We start from the raw sequence: 21,807 nt of genomic DNA on the forward strand, positions 1-21,807 counted from the left end.
TGTGATAAGTTGCACAATATTCTTAGTTACTGTTCATTATGTCTTTGCTAACAGCATAATGTTTTATTATGTATTTTTGAAAGTGACAAAAAATCCTTAAAAGTTATTTTTTGAATAATCCAAGAGCACGGATGGCTTGGTAGTTCCATCCAACTGCATGATGCCATGCGATTAAGGCCCCATTTGGATTTAGAAAGTGTTTCATTTCATTTTATCTCATTATTATAATGTTAGTTCATTACAGAGTGCAAAGTATAATTGACCCAGGAGTAATATTGATTTTTTTTTTCTTTTTTGTGTATAAACTGGATTCATTCATAGATCAGCCAACATAAGAAAATTCATAGTCCGACCCAAATCTGAGTAGCCAAGAAACAATTACATCAAATCAGAATCTATAAGCACCCTACTGGAAATAAAATCCGGATAAGAGTGCCACAATTGAGTCATATCCGCAATCCATTTGGCATGTTGAGCTAATAGGAGTGCTGCTTCATTACCTTGTATCTCATGAAGAATTATCTGTAGACCTCTTAATGTTGCTAAGGCTTCAATATCATCCACTGAAAAATTTCCAACTTCCTTCCTACTTAAAGCAAACAAAACAACCCCTTTTATCATCCCGAAGAATTGAACCCACTCCAACAACTCCAATCTCTCTAAAGAGAGCTCTATCAAAATTCAATTTAACATAACAACCTGGTGGAGGTTTCATAATAAGATCATTTCTTTTCTCGACACTGCTCTAGACTGCTTGATAAAATTAAAACTTGCCACATATTCAATACAGTTATCAACACATACTTCAAGAGAATCAGGTGTTACCTCAAATAAGCTTTTATTTCAGAATTTCCACACACCCCAAGCAAATGATGAAACCAAAGACATATTAGCTTTCATCAAATTCCACAATCAAAACAAGTAGCATTAGAAAAGAAGGGTAACAATTGTTTTAATTAGGCTAAAAAATATGAGTAAGGCATGAGAGAACAGTGTACCAAATAAATTACAACAAATCATTATAAAACATAAAAGAAAGACTAATGAGAAATTTCCGTAAGTAAATATTCAAATAAACCCAAGTTTTTAATCAAACTTCGCAATATGTACAGAAATAATTATTCCTCGGGTACAAATAGTTAGTTGTAGGACATAATACAAACTTTTTGTCAAACTCAACAATGGGTTGACTCCGACCTGATTTTCAGCGACATGTCTTTAAAAGAAAGAGTGAGACTACTATGTCGCCCCACTTTTACTGCTCAGTAATTTTTTTTTCTTTTCATTATTTTTAATATATTTAAATATTTTTAAAAAATAAAAAAAATATCAATACACTTAAAATACTTTCTTAATCATTAAGTAATAAAAAAAAAAAATTGACCAACGATCAACTTGAGCCGTCAAATGAGAGAGACAAAGTAGCTTTTCTCTAAGAGAAAGAGTATATTCATTTATGAGTTTTGCTACACAACCTCCACCACACTTCACACTCCACACTCCACATTATTTTAAATTTTTAAATTTTTTTTAAATTTATTTTTTTTAAATTATTTCAAATTTTCTATTCATTATTCATATAATAAATATTTGATAAATTAAAAAAAATAAAAATTAAAAAAAATATGGAGTGTGGAGTGTTGGAAGGTTGTAAAGATTTATTCTTCATTTACGATGTAGTACTGTTCATTCAAACTAGATTTTTTTCAATCCGGTCCAAAATCCAAAGAACCAAGTTCCATGGGCGGTCATCACCCCGAATTTTGCCGATAACTGGATTTCGTAACCTGTCTATACTCGGGTACAGTACAGATACCAAGTTTTTTAACACGCTTCTCAATTTTCACCCCATCCCTAAACCATGAAATAATTATAGTATTAAAATTTAAAATCTTATATAAGTAACTATATATTATCATTATAGTCTATTATATTAATAGTTATACTAATAATATTTCACTATATATTATAATATACTACAATATATCACTATATTATATATTATATTATATCACTATAGTCTATAATACAATTATAATATACCACAATATATTATTATATATTATAATATATATACTATATTATATACAGTATATAATATACCAAAAAAACTAGACCGAATCGGTAAAATAAAAAATATTGATTTAGAGGTGTAACCGGTACGGTATCGGTTCTTCAAATTTTAAAATCAATATATATTGATTCAGTTCTAAAATATGTCTAAAACTAGACTGAACCAAACTGGTTATATCCCTACTAAACACACAGATTATAAAACTGACTTTTAAGAGGAAATTCAGTTCCTAAATCTTTACCCTTCTAAATTTGAACTTTTAAGATATTTCATCTTAGCCTCGTTTGTTTTCGTAGATGAGATGAGATGAATTAAGATGAAAGTTAAAAACTGAATAAAATATTGTTAGAATTTATTTTTTTAATATTATTATTATTTTATAATTTGAAAAATTGAATTGTTTATTTTATTTTCTGTGAAAATTTAAAAAATTTATAATTATTAGATGATATGAGATGAGATGTATTGTGAAAACAAACGGATGTTTTAGTCCATTAGAAATTGACACTTGAAAATTTCACTCTCACACTGCCACTCTATTGCTAGTCTGCAAGGACCAGTGGCAAACTTTTGGATAGCAGGATCATTTCATCTCATCTTAATATTCAAACACTATAAAAACAAAAACTTTTAAATTTTAAATCTTCAACTTTTTCATTTAATCTTTACAAATTTCTCAAATTTCTAAATAAAACAAAAAGAAAATTATTCAATTTTTTCAAAACTCAAAACAAAAATAATAATAATAAATTATATTATATTATAATAATATTTTAACTTTAAAATATTTTATTCACTTTTTTTCTCTTCTTTCCTAACATCACATAAGATATCTTAACTCAAATTATTTAATTAATATTTATTATCTCATCACGAGATATTATTCTTGTTTTCTTTTTAGTTTTGTCATATATATCTCCCAGTGGCCGACGTTCAACTTGTGGTCTTTGTTGTATGATCTCTTTCCCAAGTAAAATTAACCTATACAAGAAGTTCCTTCCTTCCTATGCAAGCCTTAATTCCTCCAAACCAGTTCTTATATTGGAATTGATGCACACCATTGGACAAAGAACATGGAAATCTCTCAGGTTATTGAGGACAGAGAACCTGAAGCCATGGAGAAGTTAATACAGAAGGCAAAAGATCCTTTGCCGTCTAATTCCTGTATTATTCCCCAGGAGGAGTACACGATACAGGAAATAAAACCAGGGCCTCCCCATGAAGCTCTGTTCCTTGTTTTAGCTTACCTTCCTTTATTTGAACTTCTTGCCATGGGTGAAGTCTGCATGTCACTAAGAGATGCAGTGCACAAGGATGTGTTGCCATGGCTGAATATCATAGTCGAAAGGCCTTTGAACTTGAGATTGACTGATGAAATTCTGAAGAACATCGCTTCAAAAGCGATTGGGAGGCTGAAAACTTTGGCTCTCATGAACTGTGTAAAGATTACGGATGATGGGCTTCAGTCGGTCATAGACAGAAATCATGGTATCAACAAGGTATGAACATCTCATGTTCTTCATTCTCCAATATATTTGCCAGCAAAAGTTCCAGTTCTGTTCTTCTTCTTTATAATTGATGAAATAATTCATAGTTCGGGACAGCTTTGGACCAATTAGTTTGGGTTGTTGAAAGATAATATTAGATAGGATATATCTGGTGGGAATTGCATCATCTCTCATGAAAGTTCTACGCGTCTCCTCTTTTACAACCTGTGGTACAGAGAATATACTCTCTACACTGCTCATAGAAACAAGATTTTGATTCATCAAACCTCAGTGATTATGTGCCAATTGCAATAGATAGAGGGTACAGTTCCAAGCAGCTGTAACCGATCTAGATCTCTCAGTTGGAATCAATGCAGTTTTATCTGTTTGAGAAAAGAAACACCTTCCAATTTTCCTTAGGAGTAAATTGAAGAGGAGAGAGAGAATAAACCAAATCCAATCTGAAATACGTTGTGACGCAATTTTGTGTCACATGTATCAACAACCAAAGCTATATAGAGTATTCTTTGAAACGTGTTTTATAAGTATTTCTATAAAACAGAGATGTGTTAAATTCCTTCTAAAATAGTTGCAATCTTCTGTTGCCAAAGCATGGGAAAATAGAGTTTAATTTGTACTTTCTTTTCTCTTTTCCTACTTTGCATTCCAATTCAGCTGTACATTCCTACTTGCACCGGCTTAACATCCGGGGGAGTCATTAGGGCGGTGAAGACATTATCCGAACATAATCACAGCTTAAAGAGCCTGAGGATAAATGGCATCTACAACATAGAAAAAGAAGAACTTGAAATACTTCGATCTTATCTTCAAATGAACCTATCTCAGCAGATGCAGCAACCTATGCTATTTCACCACAGGAACTTATCTATGTTTAGCAACAAAAGTGAGCCTCTGATTGACGTGGATATCTGCCCAAAGTGCAAAGATGTAAGAATGGTTTACGACTGTCCAAGAGAGGCGTGCAAGAGGAAGAATAAGAAGCTGATGCATCCAACGGCCGGTTGCAAGGGGTGCAACCTTTGCATTCCGAGGTGTGAAGAGTGTGGCGGATGTTTGGAATCTGAAGAAATAGAAGAGACTGCTTGTGGAGACAGCTTGTGTTCAGAGTGCTGGCTGAAGCTTCCTAAGTGTAATTTCTGTAACAGACCTTACTGCAACCAACATACCCATCGGCAATGCAAGCACTCCAGCTCTTCTGATTTTGTTTGTGATGTTTGTCATGAGAGATATGTATGGAACTTCACTTGATATGCAGTATTGAAATAGTTTTAGAAGGTGATAACGAAAATCAAATCTTAATTATCATTTCAGCATCTCCATTCACATGTGCACCTGATTGAGATTTGAACTACCTGTATGTGTTCGAATGAAATCAGGATTATAGCTCTGGTGCTACTTTGTCTGTAAGATGGTCTTCCATTGAAAGCCATTTAGATTTACGTTACAGCCACATGGTTGATGAGGAATAAACTAACGCTACCAAAACAAAACTTGAAAAATTAAAACCAATAAATCTTGGGAACAATTTTGTTTTTTTTAATATGTCGTATTGGGAACAAAATATATCCCATATTTGACTATCAATGACGAGAATTAAACCAAGAGTATAAATGGGCACATCAGAAATCACAGTTCAAAGAATACAACGTCGGTGGAGGGTCTGGTTTTTGTACAGAATCCAATAAACTCACCATCAACTACTTGCCGGCTATACCTCCGGTACACCTTGCCACTCCCTTCAAATCCTCTTTTAGAGGAACAAAACTGGGTTTGTTGCAAAAGCGCATGTCTTGAACAATTCCAACATTTGAGAATTGCAAACAAACGTGATAGATTCACAATAAAACTACACTAAAAAGTAAAACGCCTATGATCACAGAGTTCGTGAAAGAACCATCACCACCGAAATATAGTGAGAGGCAGCCCGAGCTTGTAGAATTTGAAGATGGAGCCAGTGATGTGTCATTTACCAAAGTGCCATTTTTTCCAGCACTAGAGATTCACATCAAAAAAGGCAGAACAGTCAGTAGACTATACATGGTCATAATACTTTATCTCAAATTTGTTAGGATGTAATCAAGGAATGAAAGTGGAAACAAGGAGTCGTGCTACCCATAAGCCTCACACCCTGCACACTCTTTTACCCACGTAATAAAAATGATTCCAGACATGTTTGTAAGTAAAATAGGATACAAAGGTAAAATGACATGTTTTTGAGTGTGCAGGGTGTGAGGCTTATGTCTAAAAATTTTCTGGAAAACAAGTTCCGTTGGAGATGATAATGATGTTTATTAGCAATCATAAGTCGAACAGAGAACCATAAATTTAGATGCTTCTATTCATACCTTCCTGGAAATCTACAAGAACCATGACCTGCAAGAATCGAGAAAACGACAAACATTAGTAAATAATAATCCGTTTATTTGTGAGAATACTCCATATAGATGGAACCAGGGGTGCGCCCCAGGTTCCATCTATGGAGATGTCATTAGTTTTCCTTCTTGATGCACACATGCTGCTTCGCAGTGTTAGCTCATCAGTGTTCACATATTTAAATATCTACAATAACAGCAATGCTAATATATATAACCAAGTCATAAATCCATACTTGGATCTGTTGTAGTGATGGTAGCCACCCCTTTAAAATCACAGGTCCCAGATGATTTAGCCATATGCTGAAAGTATGCATTGAAAGCATAAGTTGCATGTGCCACCACAGTATTGGGATCATAACATGATTGCCCCTGTAACAAAGGGGAACAATCCACCTTTCCTGGACCACAAGCCCAATCCAATGCTGCCTGAAGCATCTTTGAATCAGCACCTCTCTTTGCAACACAGAAGGTTTGGTTCGTGGTGTCATTGGCCAAAACAGTACCCGCACCAGTCAAGTGCAAGATATAAATCGGCACTCCATTAGCATCAAAAAGGCCCCAGTTCTTTTCAGAGACAGAGCTAGGTCTCAAATCCTCGTTATAAAGCTCATAAATGTAAGTACTAACTGCAATCCCAGGATGCTTAGGAGTCCCCGTATTGTTAAGTACATGTCTGATTAAGTTACTGTTGTAAGTGTTAGCATTTTCAAGTGTTGCATCTGGCTCAGATGTGTCACCCTTGGATGGCCAGCCTGACTCAGTAACTACAATGGGCACATTGGTGACATTCGCATAGGACATTGCAAAATAAGCCGCGTCGACAACAGCATCAAAGACATTAGTATAATGCAGGAGGGTGTTGGCATCCACAGCTTCCTTGTTTGGAGGAAGGGGGCGGAACAGTGCATAGTCCAATGGGATCACTCCATTGGATTGCATATAATCGTAATATGGATACACATTAAGCATAAGGTACGACCCTGTAGATTGCAAAAATTTGAGCAAGGGAACCATGACTGGATCCCATGAGCGGTTAAAGAAGGCTTGGGAAGGTGGGAAGGAGTCAAGGATAATGGAAGAAGAGTGTGGAGTGGAGACTTTGATTTGGCTATCAAGATTAGAGGCAACGAGGGCAGAGTGGATAAATTTCAATGCAGAGACTAGCACTGGAGCAGCATTTGGGAGGGCTGTTAAGACTTCAGACCCAACGGCTATCGCTGTAATGTTGGTGGCAGGAACATGGGCAATGACATTGCGAGCAACCCAGTTGGCCGCAGTGGCATTGGACTGGCCTATCCCAAGGAGCTGCTCATTTGGAACAGAAACAGTCACCTGGATGCCTGTGTTAGCAAGGGCAAGGAGCATGGCTCGGTCAGCATCATAGAGCCTGATATGTCTAATACTCTGAGCTTTAAGAAGGGCCACCACCTGAGTTGGGCTTGGCATGTCGGAGAGGTCTGTACCGATATTTACTCCAATGAAGGCATCTACAAAAATGCAATGCAGGGTGCAGGTTAGACTTTCAAACTCCTTGGAGAGCAGAATATGTTGCATCCTCAGCATAACAAAGTTAACGACCATAAGACACTTGTGCAAAAAAGCCATGATGTGAACAAACAATATTTTTCACAACAAATTAGAAACACTAAAAACATGTAGGGTTAAATGCAGATAAAATAACCCCCACATGAAAATCTTTAGAGCATACAGTGTGATTATGAGAGTTCAAGACTACATTAGATTGTTGTTACAATTCTGACTGATTAATATAATTGAGCCCAAACTAAAATTTTAAATGATGATGCTGAAACTTGTGTAATTGATTGCAGCCGAACTCTAAACGCATATTGCAGCAGAAGGCTCCAACTCAAATAATGATAAACCAAAAACACCAATGACAAATAATAGCAATGTCCTAACACAAACAAATAATTTTCATTAAATCCTAATAACTCCTAACTTAGCTAGAGTCCTTTCCCAAGTTGCCTTCCTTGGCTCTCACAATTTCACCCATAATGTTTGTCACCAACCCATACCAGGCTTCCATCATTATACTTTCAGGCTAAGTGGTGTCCCCCAACACACTTTATTAAGGACTCGGGAATGCCTTTTCCCAAACTGATGTCTCAGCAATACAAGTGTCGAACACAAATCTATATGGTGGACTCCCATGGTATAGAAGACTTAGCATGTGGCTTGCATCCAATTGTAAGCATTGGGCTCTTGCTGATGAGGTGTGACACTAGGTAAACTCTAAAAGACGTCTATTTGAGAGGGAGTATAGCTGATGTGGTGGCAGACTTATGCATAGGGGACTATTTATACAAAGTGTAGTTAAAGCTTAGGATGATTATGTATATATAAAACACACAGAACACGTGAGGCATTAAAAAATTCAGGCATCATTGTTGATCTTCTTTTGCAACAAGAGGGAATCAGTTTCTCTTAGTTATTTAGAACCTTATTTGGCTAGTTTTAGTCCTAGAGATAAAGCGAGTCCTAATCCCAGGTTGATCATGGTTATTTAGTAATTTGTTATTAACAACAGTATATATGTAGTATACCTCTTTTTTTCTTAAAGTTATATGTAGTATACCTCTATAAACTAGAAAGCTTCTTTTCATTGATCATGTTGTAATTCTGATTTGCTTGTAGAACCAAGATCAGAATCTTAGATGCCAAGATTTGTCACACAGATTTGTTTAATGTTTGTAAACAGAATGCAGTAAACAAAATAACACAAGAATTACGTGGTTCGATCCTAGTGATGTACATCCACGGCAGCAACAATCAAGATCTTTATTGCTGATCAAAATACAATCTTGAGATTACAAGAACACTCTCTCATTTACACCTCACAAGTTCTTGGAGCCTTTTTCACAGATTGTTCTCTCTATTTCTCTCTTGTATTTCTCAGTACAAAAAGCAATTCCTCAAGTACAAACTGAAGCCTCTATTTATAGCCTAAAGTAGTAACAAAGAAATAAGTTTCTGCTTCCTATAAACAGGCCAGTACTCAAGTCTTCCCTCATGTGCAGACATGTGCACATGTGTTTTTTTCTAATGGAGCTTTTTCCTAACTCGATGTCATATCTATACATGTGCATATACATTACATTTAACAGGAAAAAGGATAATGGACTTGGACAAAAGGCTATATTGACAACAAGTGCAAAACTTAGGATCAAATCCGCCACATTCGAATAGCGAGGACCCAGTTGACAACAAACACAAATATCAGGGGACCAAAATTCATTTACCTTTTTTCATTAACACAGTTTACTTATTTGGCAAAAGTAAGACCACAATGGATGAAAATAAATTACTTAATCCTACAAATTGACTACAATGGATGACAATAATTCACTTAATCCTACAAACGGGATCTGGAATGCTGGATTTATTATTTTTTCCTCGTCTGTTAAGGACATAGAATGAAAGATTGGACCTATTTTACGATAGTTGTGACTTATTTTGATACATAAAATGTCAATTGTGAACACAACAAAAACAAAAGGGAAAAAATACAGGAGTCTGGTTTTGAATAACTCTATAATCATATGTTATTTAAGAGCAGAGAATGGTCTCTTGCTGGAGGTGTAATAATTCCAAAACTTGAATGCATATCAATGACTAGACATTGAGCCCAGGCTCATGAAAGCATCAAATCTCCTAGCTGGGTTCCAGAAAGTGCCCACCTGAATTGGTTTATGTTCTAGAACGGAAAATTTTAGATAGTACACCACCATCCCACTCTTATCCTACTATGAGAAGGTGACATTGTCCATCTACCTTTAATTTTTTTTTCCTAAATAAGAGATGATCTAAGGGTGATGGAAAGTGTTACATTTATAAAGTGAGATGAAAGTGGGATGGTAGCATGTTACATAGCATAATTCTTCTAGAATACAGCAAAAGTTAAAATCTGAGTCATTGATGTAAAGAATTTCAGATAGAGGAGGAGCTCAGGGAATTGATGGGTTTATACTTATAATACTGGACCAACCGAGCAATATGTTGTGGAATGAGAATCAAAATAGAAACCCTTTTATATCAGGCCTAAGGATCCGATTCAGATAGCACTATAGAATGTTTTGGTCCCACAGCACCTGCTAGGACAATGTAGTGTAAGGTGCTAAAGCGCTGATAAATGAGCTGGGACGCAATAAGGCCGATACCCCATTAATGAGAGTTAAGGAAAGAGCCAGAAAAAGGAAAGATTTTCTGCAGAGAAGCCCCCCACCCCCAACCCTGGTTTTGGTCAGTAGAAAGAAAAATAAACAGCGAGACCGGTCTATACTTCCGCTCTCTTCCCAATTAACTCAATTCTATTTTCGTCTTCTGACGAACAGATCAATAGCTATCGTTGTCAAACAAAAGAAGCCAACAATAATAATTGTTAGATGAGAAAAAATTATTCACTTTACAACTTGCAACGCTCTTTTTGTTCAAATCACTCCCTAAATATTCCATACTTCGACATTTGAAAACGAAGATAAATAGAGGAAAAAAGGAAAGGGGGACATTTAACATCGAAGGGATTGAATCGATAAGAGAAATAAACCACGGAAATCACTCACGACAACTCGTCGATGATTAAAGACCAAGGAAGAAAACTGTTCAGCTTCAATATGTAATATTCAGATAAACTGCTCAATAGGACGCAACTGGAAGAAGGAAAGGAAGATTATTAGCAGGCATTCACTCAAAAACATGAGAGGCAAACATATAATGCTTGCAAACTCGTTTAAGGGAATTAGACCTATTAGCACTAATATAAATAATAGAAAAAAGTTAAGCCATGAGAGAGCACAGATTAATCAGAAACAACAGTTCAGTTTCAGCAGAGAAAACGCATACCCAGAACGATAAAAAACAAAAACAACAGGGCAGATAAAAAAAGGAAAACGATACAAAAAGAAAAAGAAATAACCCAATGGAAGCGACTATAGGGAGTAGAGAAGCTTACCTTCATCAGCAGAAACTACTGACACTGCTAGAAGGAATAAGAGCAAGACAGTAGCCATCGAATCCGCAGTATGTAATCTTCAATCCTCCAAAACTATACACAAACCCACTAGACCAGCCTCAAAACAAACCCAGAAAATAAAACACATCCAGACACCGCCCAAAAACTCAAAATACAAATAACAAAACTGAAGAAAGTTTCGGAGAGAGAAAAGGAAAGTGTGCTCCTTTTGAGGTACTTGCGAAAGTCGTGGAACTAAGCAGGGTTTTAGTTCTGGTAGTGCTTCTATGTACTTCAATTTGCTCACTTGGTGTGTCCGTTTGTAAATTACATTTGTTTTTTATTCTAATGATTTTTTAAATATCTTCAGACATTTAAAATAAATACCATTTAATCACTTACTTAAACAGTAAAAAAAAATTTAGATCTAATTTAGATACTTTTTAGAATACTTTATTATTATTTATTATTTTATTATTATTATTTTTTATCATTTATTACTATTTAATATTTTATTATTACTTTTTATTATTATTTACAAAAAATTTGAGAATACCTTACCATATAAACACAACTTTAAAAAAATTAAATACATCAACGAAATGAGCTGACATATTAACATTATTCTTCAGTTAGTTTTAGATTTCATTTGTTTCTTCAATTCATTATTATAATTTTTTAAAATTTAATATAAAATATAATAAATAATTTAATTTTTTTAAATTTTAAAATAATAATAATATTAAAAAATAATATTTTATCATCTAAACACAATTAAATTCAACTTAACATCTAACTAATTTAGTTCAGTTTGAGGTTACTTGTAAGAGAGTGAGAGATGCGGGGTTTTGTGTCTTGAGAGTAAAATCTGTCGGACATCGAACGGTCGAGATTAACATGCAGGGAATAGTACTGGGTGAGGGCTACCACAGAATAGCAGTCGGTGCATGCGTCAGGAGGCAGGTTTTTTTGGTGAATCCAATGTCTGTCAGAGAGAAAGGCAATCACGATCCACGAGGAAACCAGTGGATGACGTGGAAGTACAGCTGGACTCAACGGTCATATTCCGGACATTTTCTTTTCTATTATTTGTTTATTCCTTTATTTATACCATGGCGTAGGGTACCCAGATCAGAACGAGAAAGAAACCGTCCAGGGTTTTAAACCTTTTGTTGTTTGGATCCATGGAAAGAGGGAAGACAAAAAAAAAAAAAGGAAACTTAAATGCCAAGAAGACATCATGAAAAGGATTGCGCTGATAGGAAAATGAGGGATATGGTCCGTTCAAGTTTTGTATACTTCTTTTAAAAAAATAAAAAAATTTAAAACCCATATAAAAAAATTAAATTTTTTATAATATGTTCCATTTTTTTTTTTGTAATAAGTGCGACGTAGAATTGCATATAATATTACTTATACACATATATTTCAATTAATCAATAAATAATTTTATGGTTTAACTCATCTCATAAAATCAGTTTTGTAAAAAAAATTATTCATTCTTTATAAACATGTATAAAACTTTGTCTACAGACAATTTGAAATTATTCCTCAATATCCTCTCTCACGTGCAGACCGGTATTTTTTTTTTTTATCATTGTCAAGTGGTAAGTAGTGTAGACATCCATTCATCCTGTAACAAGTTCTGATACCATAAAGAAATTCATGGACCTCATTCATCTCATAAAATCGATTTTACAAGAAATGATTGTCCATTCCTTGTAAACATGTCCAAGACCTTATCCACAAGTAATGTAAGATTATTCCTCAACACCTGCTCTCAAGTGCAGGCCAGTATTTTTTTTTTTTAATCTTTGTCATGGGGTAAGTAGTGTGTTTCATATTAGTTCTGTAACAGATTTTGACACCATGAAAAATTTTATGGACCTAATTCATCTCATAAAACTGACTCTATAAGAAATGATTGTTCATTCTTTATAAATATATTCAAAATTTTATCCACAATCAATATGAAATTATTTCTCAATAATGAATGATGAGATCTGCCTCCCTAGTACACACGATTGACGCATTGATACGGACCAACAAAATTAGGATAACACCCCATATGATGGGGAGATCAAGTGTCTTTCAAGAGAATTTGGTGAACACTAATGATGTCGATAAGAGATTAGTTGAGATTTTGTTCCGGGCACCCGCTGCTGGTTAAAAAAAAATTCGACTAACCTGAACATCCACATGGAAATCCCACGTTAGCTAAAAGTAAAACTTGTTTTAAAGGTTTTTTTTATCTTATTATATAAATTATAAAGCATAACACACTAAAATCCATCTTCTTTTGCTCTATGAATTAGACTGCCTCTAAGGACACTCTCAATGACTTCTTTATTTTGAACTTATTTGTAAAATAGAGAACAATATGTCAAAATAAGGCTTATAATGTAAAATACATGAGTTAAAATGCTTCTGTACATTTAATATGCACTATTCATCTACTTGATTGATTTTGCCCAATTAACTACAAATTTATCCAAGAAGTCATGTAGCACTCAATTTATCAAGTCCATAAGCATAGTTAGTGCAATTGTCAATCCTTTTGACCTAACCAAAAATTCATAGTGACTTGCATGATTTTTATGTTGTGTATGGTCGTGCAGGGGTAGAACTGTATACAAGGTAGCGGCTACCTACCCCAAAAAAAATTTAAAAAAAAATTAATATAGTTTATAAATAATTATAATTTTTCTTTATATAATTGAAATTGCCCCAATACTCAGGCCTCCAAAATTTTTACTGAAATTAGCCCCCATTCTAACTTTTCACTTTACCTGAAACCCTTAGTTTAGACTCTAACAGTTAACTTTCACTTCACTTGACACCCTTGGGTTTACAATACTCAAACACGGAAACACCCTCACTCTAACTCTAGACTTTGGTGATCTGACATGTTATTAAGTACTAACTGAACACAATTTTAATTTGAACAATTCTGACAATGACAATTACACAGGCTACACAGCCTTCGACGTGAGATTATTCTAAAAATTATAATTTATAGAGTTACTCAATACATCAATCCATTACCGATACCTCTCTGCTCTCTCTTTCTCTACTACACAACATTTCTTTAAGTATTCTTTTAATTCTCTACAACACTAACACTAGAGCCAAAACACAGTTGCACAAGCCATAGTTTCCAGTTGATTTTCTCCTTAAGTAGTCTCCCTAGTAATACTAGATTTACAATTCTGGGTATGTTAATCTAAACATGTATAGTGTACTGATGTAAAATATTACTATTTACTTGCTAGAACAACGTTATTTTATTTCCTTTCATTTTTGTTGTTAATGTTCTAAATTCATGGATTTTTTTTTTTTTTTTAATAAACGAAGCACATTCATTCATTAAAAGCGGACATTACAACGTTGACTTGAAACAAACAGTACAAGCCAATTACAATGTTGATAGTTTCCCAGCGCACTTCCGTGACTGACATGGTCTAATCCAGACTGTAAATCTCTAAAGACCTAAGTCTAAGAGGCAGTACAACTCTGTCCACGACAGAGATAACAAAGGTAACCAATCCCCTTACCCCGAGAGATCACCAACCCCACCAAACACCGTCAAAGTGGAGGGGTGGGTTTGGCTTTTATTTTTCTAAAAAAATAGTACAGAAATTAAAAATACAATGGGAAAGTCGAATTGCATATTGAGAAGAGTGGGATCCGGTTTTCAATCTTGGAGGAATTGTAAAATACACAAGTAGAGGCTAAGGTGGCACGTGAGGGCCACGTGCCACTCTGGAGGGATGGCAGTCGATCTGGTCAGCAGCAGTCGGTGGTCCTGGAACCGAAGTGCTCGACATGGTGGTGCATGGGTTACACGCGCTCGTGGCCCAAAACTTTGGGTCGCGCATGTGGCTCACGCGCCGTTCCGTCCAGCGAATTTCTTTGTCCTTCTGAAAGATTAGCGCCTTGGGGACCCCATGGAGGGGCGCGTGGCGGTCGCCAGACGTCGGAGCGCAGCAAATCGAACTTCTAACTTCCTTTGCCCTAAAAAAACTCTAAAAGTAATAGAAAAAATAGGGGAGAAGAGAAAAGAGAGAAGGGAGATGTGGGAGGGAAGGGAGGGGGGGAGGAGCCGGGAGGGGAGGGGGGTTGGGGAGGAGCTCCCCAGTGCTTTCAGAACTCTTGTGTTTCTAGAGAGAAGGGAGAGCTTTGAGAGATAGAGAGAGAAGGGCTTGAGAACCCCTAACTTTTAAATTCATAGATTTAGAAGTTTATGAATCATGATAATTATAATTTATCTTGAGTCTGACAACCTTTGCCATTGATGAGCCATATTTTTTTTTTATTTGTGATGACCCCCCATTGATTATAATTTATTTGTAAGAGACTCAAATAGCCACATTTGTTGTTGTTCACTTACTTTTGTGAAATTTATTTGTTATTCAAATCTTTTTTTGTTCACTTAGTAATAAATACAAACTATACAAAAAAAATCTAACAACTTTATATCATTACTAATTAGGTACTTATCAGGTTTATTCTTGATCTATAAATTTTTGTTAAAGTATAGAAAAATATGAGCAGATTCTTTTTTTTTTTTTTTTTTAAAAAGACATGGACAATTCGAAGAGTAATATAAGTTTAGATAGCTCGATAACAACGGAACGCAATACTTCTATCACTGATGAGCGTCCCTCTAAAACTTCAAGAATTCAATCTGAAGATATGCATGCTACCTCTTTGGAATGTGATTCAGGATTACATCCACAAATATAAAAATTTCCTACTAACCTACAAGATAAGATCTGACTTGCCTATCTTAAAACTGGTCCATATCAACCTAAACTTTCATAATATCTATTTTTACGAATAGACAATCAACGTCATTGATTTCAATTTTCTTTATTTCAAAGATATTCAAAGTGGTTGGAGTACTCACCATCGAAGAATGTTGTATTTTATCTTCCATGCTACATTTTTGCTAAGAAATCAACGGGCCATCCAGGATCAAATGCATTTACCAATAAAAGGTTTTGACAATTTGAAAAAAATGAATGATAGAATGAATTGTCCTTTAATAGGACATGTGGGGAGAGATCCAAATTCACTACATAAAAATGCTGTGAAATGTTGTGAGAATCTAATGAATCAGTCAAGACATATTGACAAGTTAGTTGAAAAACAAGTATAATAAGAAATGAAGAATAATCGGTTACGACTCAAAACTTCGATAGATAGTGTTCAATGGCTTACGTTCAAAGCTTGTGCCTTTAGAGGTCACGATGAAAGCTTTGACTCAAAAAATAAGGTAACTTCTTTGAATTGATAAAACTTCTGGCAAGTTATAATGATCAAGTTGATAGAGTTGTCATGAAAAATACTCCACAGAATGCCAAATATACATCACCCAAAATCTCAAAGAAAATTTTGCATATATTTGCAAATAAAGTGCGAAACGGAATTCGCGAAGAAATCGGGGATGTCAAATTTTGTATTCTTATTGACGAAGCTCGGAATGAGTCTAAAAGAGAACAAATGACTATCATTTTGAGATTTGTTGATAAAGATGATTTTATTAAAGAACGATTTTTTCATATTGCGCATCTCAAAGAGACTGACACTAACTCTAAAAAATGCGATATGTGTTCTTCTTTCTCGTTAGGACCTTCAAATTGAGAATATTCGAGGTCAAGGATATAATGGAGGAAGTAATATGCGTGGTGAATATAATAGATTACAAGCTTTATTTCTTAAAGATTGTCTCTATGTATATTATGTGCATTGTTAGGCTCATAAACTATAATTAGCTTTAGTTGGGGCCTCTAGAGAAGCCAAACATGTTCATCAGTTCTTTGTCCATTTGACATCCATTATCAATATTGTTGTTGGTTCTTCTAAATGTAATGATGAATTATAATATGCTCAAGCTGCTGAAATTGAAAATTTGATCGATTTCAATGAGATTGAGACTGGAAAAAGGGCAAATCAAATTGGTACGCTACAACGAACTGGAGATACTAGATCTTATTTTCAATCTATTTGTAACTTGATGAAGATGTTTGGTGCTACTTGCTTAGTTATCAATACTATCTCAAATGAGGGATCAAATTATTCTCAACGTAGTGATGTTGAAGCGGTTTACATGACATTAACATCTTTTGAATTTATTCTAATATTACATTTGATGAGAAAAATTATAGAAATCACTAATGAACTTTGTCAATCTTTGCAACAAAATTTTCAAGATATTGTGAATGCATGAGCCTATTTTCAACCACAAAAATACTCATTCGAAAGCTGAGAGATGATGGGTGGGAGTCTTTGCTTATTGATATTAAATCATTTTGTGAAAAACGCCAAATTGATATTCCTGATATAAATGACCAATATATTAGAGCTCGAGACAAATCTCATCGTCAAGTTGACAAGTCATTGACAACAACAGAGCATCATTTTAAGATTGATATATTTACTGCTATAAGAGACTTCCAGTTGCAATAATTGAACAATAGATTTAACGATCATACAATGTAACTTCTCATTCTTAGTGCTGCTTTAAACTCTAAGTTGCATACAAATAATTTAAAATTAATGATATATGCAAGTTGGTTGAGAAGTTTTATCTACAGGATTTTACTGAGCGTGAAAAATTCATTTTGTGAATTCAATTGCTACATTATGAGCTTGATGTGTTGACGCATCTAGATTTCAAGATATGTCTACATTATCTGAGCTATGCAAAGGACTAACAATTTCAGAAAAGTAAAAAAATTATTATTTGATTGACAGGTTAATTCATCTGGTTTTAACTCTTCGTATTTCTACTGCTACTACTAAGTGAGTATTTTCTGCCATGAAACTTATAAAACTAGATTGCGTATTCGAATGGAAGATGAGTTTCTTGAAGATCATTTGCTAGTTTATATTAAAAAAAAATTGCCAAGAATTTCATTTCAAAGGTGATAATAGATTAATTTTATTCTATGAAAGATCGTCGAGCTTAATTTGAAGGGAAGATTCTTCGTTTATATTTCATTTTCTTTTCTTTTTGTAATGGTCTCTGGCAAACTATAAAAATACTAAGGAACATTATCTTATAAGATGATTTATAGATATGTATTTTTTGTATACAATTTTATAATGTATGATTATTATTTTTTATATAGTTAGGTGCAAAAAACACATATTATTTATACTCACACATATCACACACTTTGTCAATCGCCTCCCGAAACACCAAATCCTAGTTCCACCCTTATAGTCATGTTAAAGGGCATATCTAGTTCTAAAAGTCATATTTGATGCATCCTCTGCCTTAACGCATAGCCAAACATCCCTTAAGTCACATTGAACCCGCACATTTAGGGCACATCAAGGTTAGCTTTCATTAGGGGTGAAAAAAAAATCGGACTGGACTGGACCGGACCGAACCGATGGGTTTGGTTCGGTCCAATACCTGTTTCATTTCTCTCAAAGTCGGTCAAAATCGGTTCGATTCCGGTTTTCATTTTTTTAACACCGGACCGGGTCAAGTAAGACTTTAGGCTCTCGTCCTCCTCCTGTTTGATGGGGAGGAGGTACTCACCATTGAAGGGTTGGTTTGATTAACTCTACGGGCTCGTTTGCATACTAAAAATATTTCAGAATATCCGTAAATAGTTTGTAAATAGTAATAAAATAATTTGTGTTAATATGTTCTATTGAGTTTTGAGAAATGAGAGAGCAAAGTTAAATCAAAATATTATAAAACTAAAAAATTGTTTGAATATAATTTTTAATATTACTTTTGTTTTGAAATTTGAAAAAGTTATATTGTTTTTTGTGTTTTGTCTAAAAGTTTTGGAAAGTTGCAAGCATTAGCTAAAAAATATGAATATTTGAAATTGAGAATTGTTTTGTGTTTAAGTGATGTTTGGAAATGAAAGATTTGAGAATATCTAAGAACATCCAATAACATATGTATTCCCAAACGAGCCCTGAGGCTTATCTAAAAAGTGAGATGATCTCATTTTATCTCATCTCAAAATTTCTCATAATTTTCTTCTCAAACATCATTCAAAGACAAACACTTTTCAATTTTAAATCTTCAACTTTTGCTTCTAATCATTACCTAATTATTATAACTTTTTCAAATTTCTAAAAAACACAAAAAATAATAATATTTTTCAAATTTCAAAACAAAAATTATATTAAAAAAATTATATTTTAACAATATCTTAATTTTATAAGATCTTTATTGAATTTTTTTTACTCTCATTTCCCAAAATTTAATAAAACATTTTAATTCAAATCATTTACTACTATTTACAAGTTATTTCACTAATATTCACAAAATTTTCATCTCATCTTACTTTTCAAATGAGCCCTAAGAAATGTCTATCCCAAAAGTTGATACCTTTATTTATAACAATAAGCCTAAGATTCCATTCCTCTCGATCCATTTACTACCCAACTTCAAGTCAATGCCAAATAATCTGTAGAACATTAGTTATCTAGCCAAAATACAACTTAGGCTGCGTTTGAATGTTGAATTGACCTAAACTGAGTTGAGTTCTCTATAAATAGTAGTGAGTTAAGATGGCGGAGTGAGTTATGTGGGCCTCACCTAAGATGAGTTTAGATGTGTTTGGATGTTAAAATGAATTAGATGTATTTATGGGAAGTTGAAAAATATTGTAGGTCTCACGAGTAAAGAGGTGTTGAGTCGAAAAAGGTTGTGGGTCTCACGTGTAAAGAAGTTTTGAGTTGAGTTGAGTTTAGTGATTTAAGAGTTGGGTATTTGAATATTAGAAGAGGTTTAAACTTGAACCAAACTGAGTTCGGTCAAGGAACCAAACACAGCCTTACGCACTGTTTGGTTATTGAGGTAAAACATAAACCTTCTTAAATATCCATATGGATAGGCCATTTGTGCATATCCAAATGGCTTGTTCAGTGTCTCATCTCATCTAAAGCAGTTTCACAGCGTAAGAGCACTAGTAATGAATTAGACATTGTTAAAATTTAGTCAAAATTTACATAATTAGCTAAAAAAAAAAATACCCACATCAAACTCTCTGTATAGTAAATTATAATATTTGGATTTCGCAGGTCAAATATAGCCAGCCAAAATTGCTGCCACATATATATTTGTTTCACATAAAATATTATTTCCGCTCTTTTTGGCACAACCACTTTTCACCATGCACCTAGCATTTACAGATTTTTCGGCACTACCATCTGGGCAAATCATATTCCAAAAATTCTATTTACAACTGGTCAGGGGAACCGCGGGGGCACCGCTTCCCACCTGGCCAAATTAAAACTCTTTTTTTAAAACTCTCTCATTCTTTCTTTTACATCAGATCAATGGCTAAGATCTCTGCAATCTTAATTTCTAGCAAATCTCACCGACAAATCATTACAGCATAGAACAAATCACAGCACAGCACATCTCCCTCCCCCTAACCCAGTTCACAGATCTACATTTCCTCCCACAACTTCTTTCTCTGTGCTGCTTCATGTTTTTTTATAACAAATTTATATCTATATTGTACAGCTTCAACATCTTGATCCAATACTTTTAAGGACCACAACAATAACTTGACCAAAGTATGAAAATAGAAAAGAGAGAACAAAAGTTTTAATTCAAAGAAGAAACGTGACCCAAAGTGATTAATTTCGAATATGATCTCCATCATCGCCAAATTGGATTCTTCGGGATGATTATTATTGCCGGTACCGGTTTCCTTCCTTAATTTCATTTTTTTTTTTTTTTTTTTTTTTTTCCACCGGACCCATTTTCAAACTCGGCCTCTGGATCATTGGTCTGCAATTTTTGTTATGGGTATTCTTTTTTAGTTTTTGGTTGGATTATTGGTTTGCAATATCAGACTTGGCCACTAGATCCTTCGTCTTCGGAACCCCTATTCCCATTGTCTTCATCTTCTCCACCGCCTCACAAAGCCACAACCCACATAGCCACATCCCACAAAGCACCTATCGTCTTCTCCATAGTCACGGTTTTGATATAATTTTTGCTTGCATTCTCCCCAACTAAACATAAGGGTGTAAATTTAAACCGAAAAATCAGTCCGGATTGGACCGAACCGAACCGGTTGGTCCAGTTTTGAACCGATCTGGTCCGAAACCGGTTCCTATATTATGAAAACTGGTTGGATCCAGTCCGGTTTCGGTTCCGTAGTTTTCGGAACCGGACCGAACCGGTTGGAAAAAATATATATATATAAATTAATTTTATATATTATACAAAATATTTATATATATAAATTATATATAATATATAATATATAATTATATATTAAATTTTGATATATAATATATAATTATATATACATATGAAATAATTTCATATTATAATTTATAAATTATAATATAAAATGTTAATCTTAAATATGAATATTTGTAATTTGTTTGATCATATGTTATTAATATAATTATATATAAAATAATGTTATTATAATTTATAAAATAAAAGTTTAATCTAAAGATGAAAATTTAATTGATCATATGTTTTAAACATAATATATATTAAATTATTAATAATATTTTATTATAAAATGTAACACTTTATTATATTTTTTGTCCATTTTAAAAAAATTGGAAAACCGGATCAGATCGGACCGGAAACCGGTAAAACCGGAGGTACCGGTTTATGAGGATAACCGAAGCATAATCAGTTTTGAAAAATACAAAAACCGGTACATACCAGTTCGGTCCTAGATTTTGTCTAAAATCGGACCAGACCGGACCGATTACATCCCTAACCAAACAACAGAGAGAAGTAGAATTTCAATCTTGAAAGTGTCGTGTAAATTGATTTTAAAAAACTAAAGCAAAAGGATCTCTTGTATTGTTTATACAAAACCCATTGCATGAGTTTGATAAATTAATTAATTTATAATAAATAGA

At 33.9% G+C, this 21,807-nt stretch overlaps 2 protein-coding genes across 2 annotated transcripts; one reads left to right on the forward strand and one right to left on the reverse strand.

The window, feature by feature from the left end:
• The first annotated feature begins 3,011 nt into the window (after positions 1-3,011).
• LOC108995504 (F-box protein SKIP28) lies at positions 3,012-4,899 on the forward strand. The gene is made up of 2 exons (XM_018971083.2): positions 3,012-3,573; positions 4,237-4,899. The coding sequence occupies exons 1-2, from the start codon at positions 3,148-3,150 to the stop codon at positions 4,828-4,830; spliced, it is 1,020 nt and encodes a 339-aa protein (XP_018826628.1). The 5' UTR covers positions 3,012-3,147; the 3' UTR covers positions 4,831-4,899.
• A 179-nt stretch (positions 4,900-5,078) lies between these two features.
• On the reverse strand, positions 5,079-11,183 carry LOC108995503 (glucan endo-1,3-beta-glucosidase 3). Its single transcript, XM_018971081.2, has 4 exons — positions 10,927-11,183; positions 6,191-7,444; positions 5,928-5,955; positions 5,079-5,574 (listed from the first exon to the last, which is right to left on the reverse strand). Exons 1-4 carry the CDS (start codon positions 10,982-10,984, stop codon positions 5,418-5,420), a joined length of 1,497 nt encoding a protein of 498 aa, XP_018826626.1. The 5' UTR covers positions 10,985-11,183; the 3' UTR covers positions 5,079-5,417.
• Between the last annotated feature and the right edge of the window lie 10,624 nt (positions 11,184-21,807).

Source organism: Juglans regia, chromosome 16, assembly GCF_001411555.2.
Source record: "Juglans regia cultivar Chandler chromosome 16, Walnut 2.0, whole genome shotgun sequence".
NCBI lineage: Eukaryota > Viridiplantae > Streptophyta > Magnoliopsida > Fagales > Juglandaceae > Juglans > Juglans regia.

Excerpts from the sequence above, each read along its gene's own strand:
- LOC108995503 (XM_018971081.2), bottom strand. The coding sequence starts at position 10,984 with ATGGCTACTGTCTTGCTCTTATTCCTTCTAGCAGTGTCAGTAGTTTCT. Across the intron at positions 7,445-10,926 it reads AGTAGTTTCTGCTGATGAAG|ATGCCTTCATTGGAGTAAAT; the intron begins GTAAGCTTCTCT and ends GCATTTTTGTAG. Across the intron at positions 5,575-5,927 it reads TCTTGTAGATTTCCAGGAAG|TGCTGGAAAAAATGGCACTT; the intron begins GTATGAATAGAA and ends GTGAATCTCTAG.
- LOC108995504 (XM_018971083.2), top strand. The coding sequence starts at position 3,148 with ATGGAAATCTCTCAGGTTATTGAGGACAGAGAACCTGAAGCCATGGAG. Across the intron at positions 3,574-4,236 it reads GAAATCATGGTATCAACAAG|CTGTACATTCCTACTTGCAC; the intron begins GTATGAACATCT and ends ATTCCAATTCAG.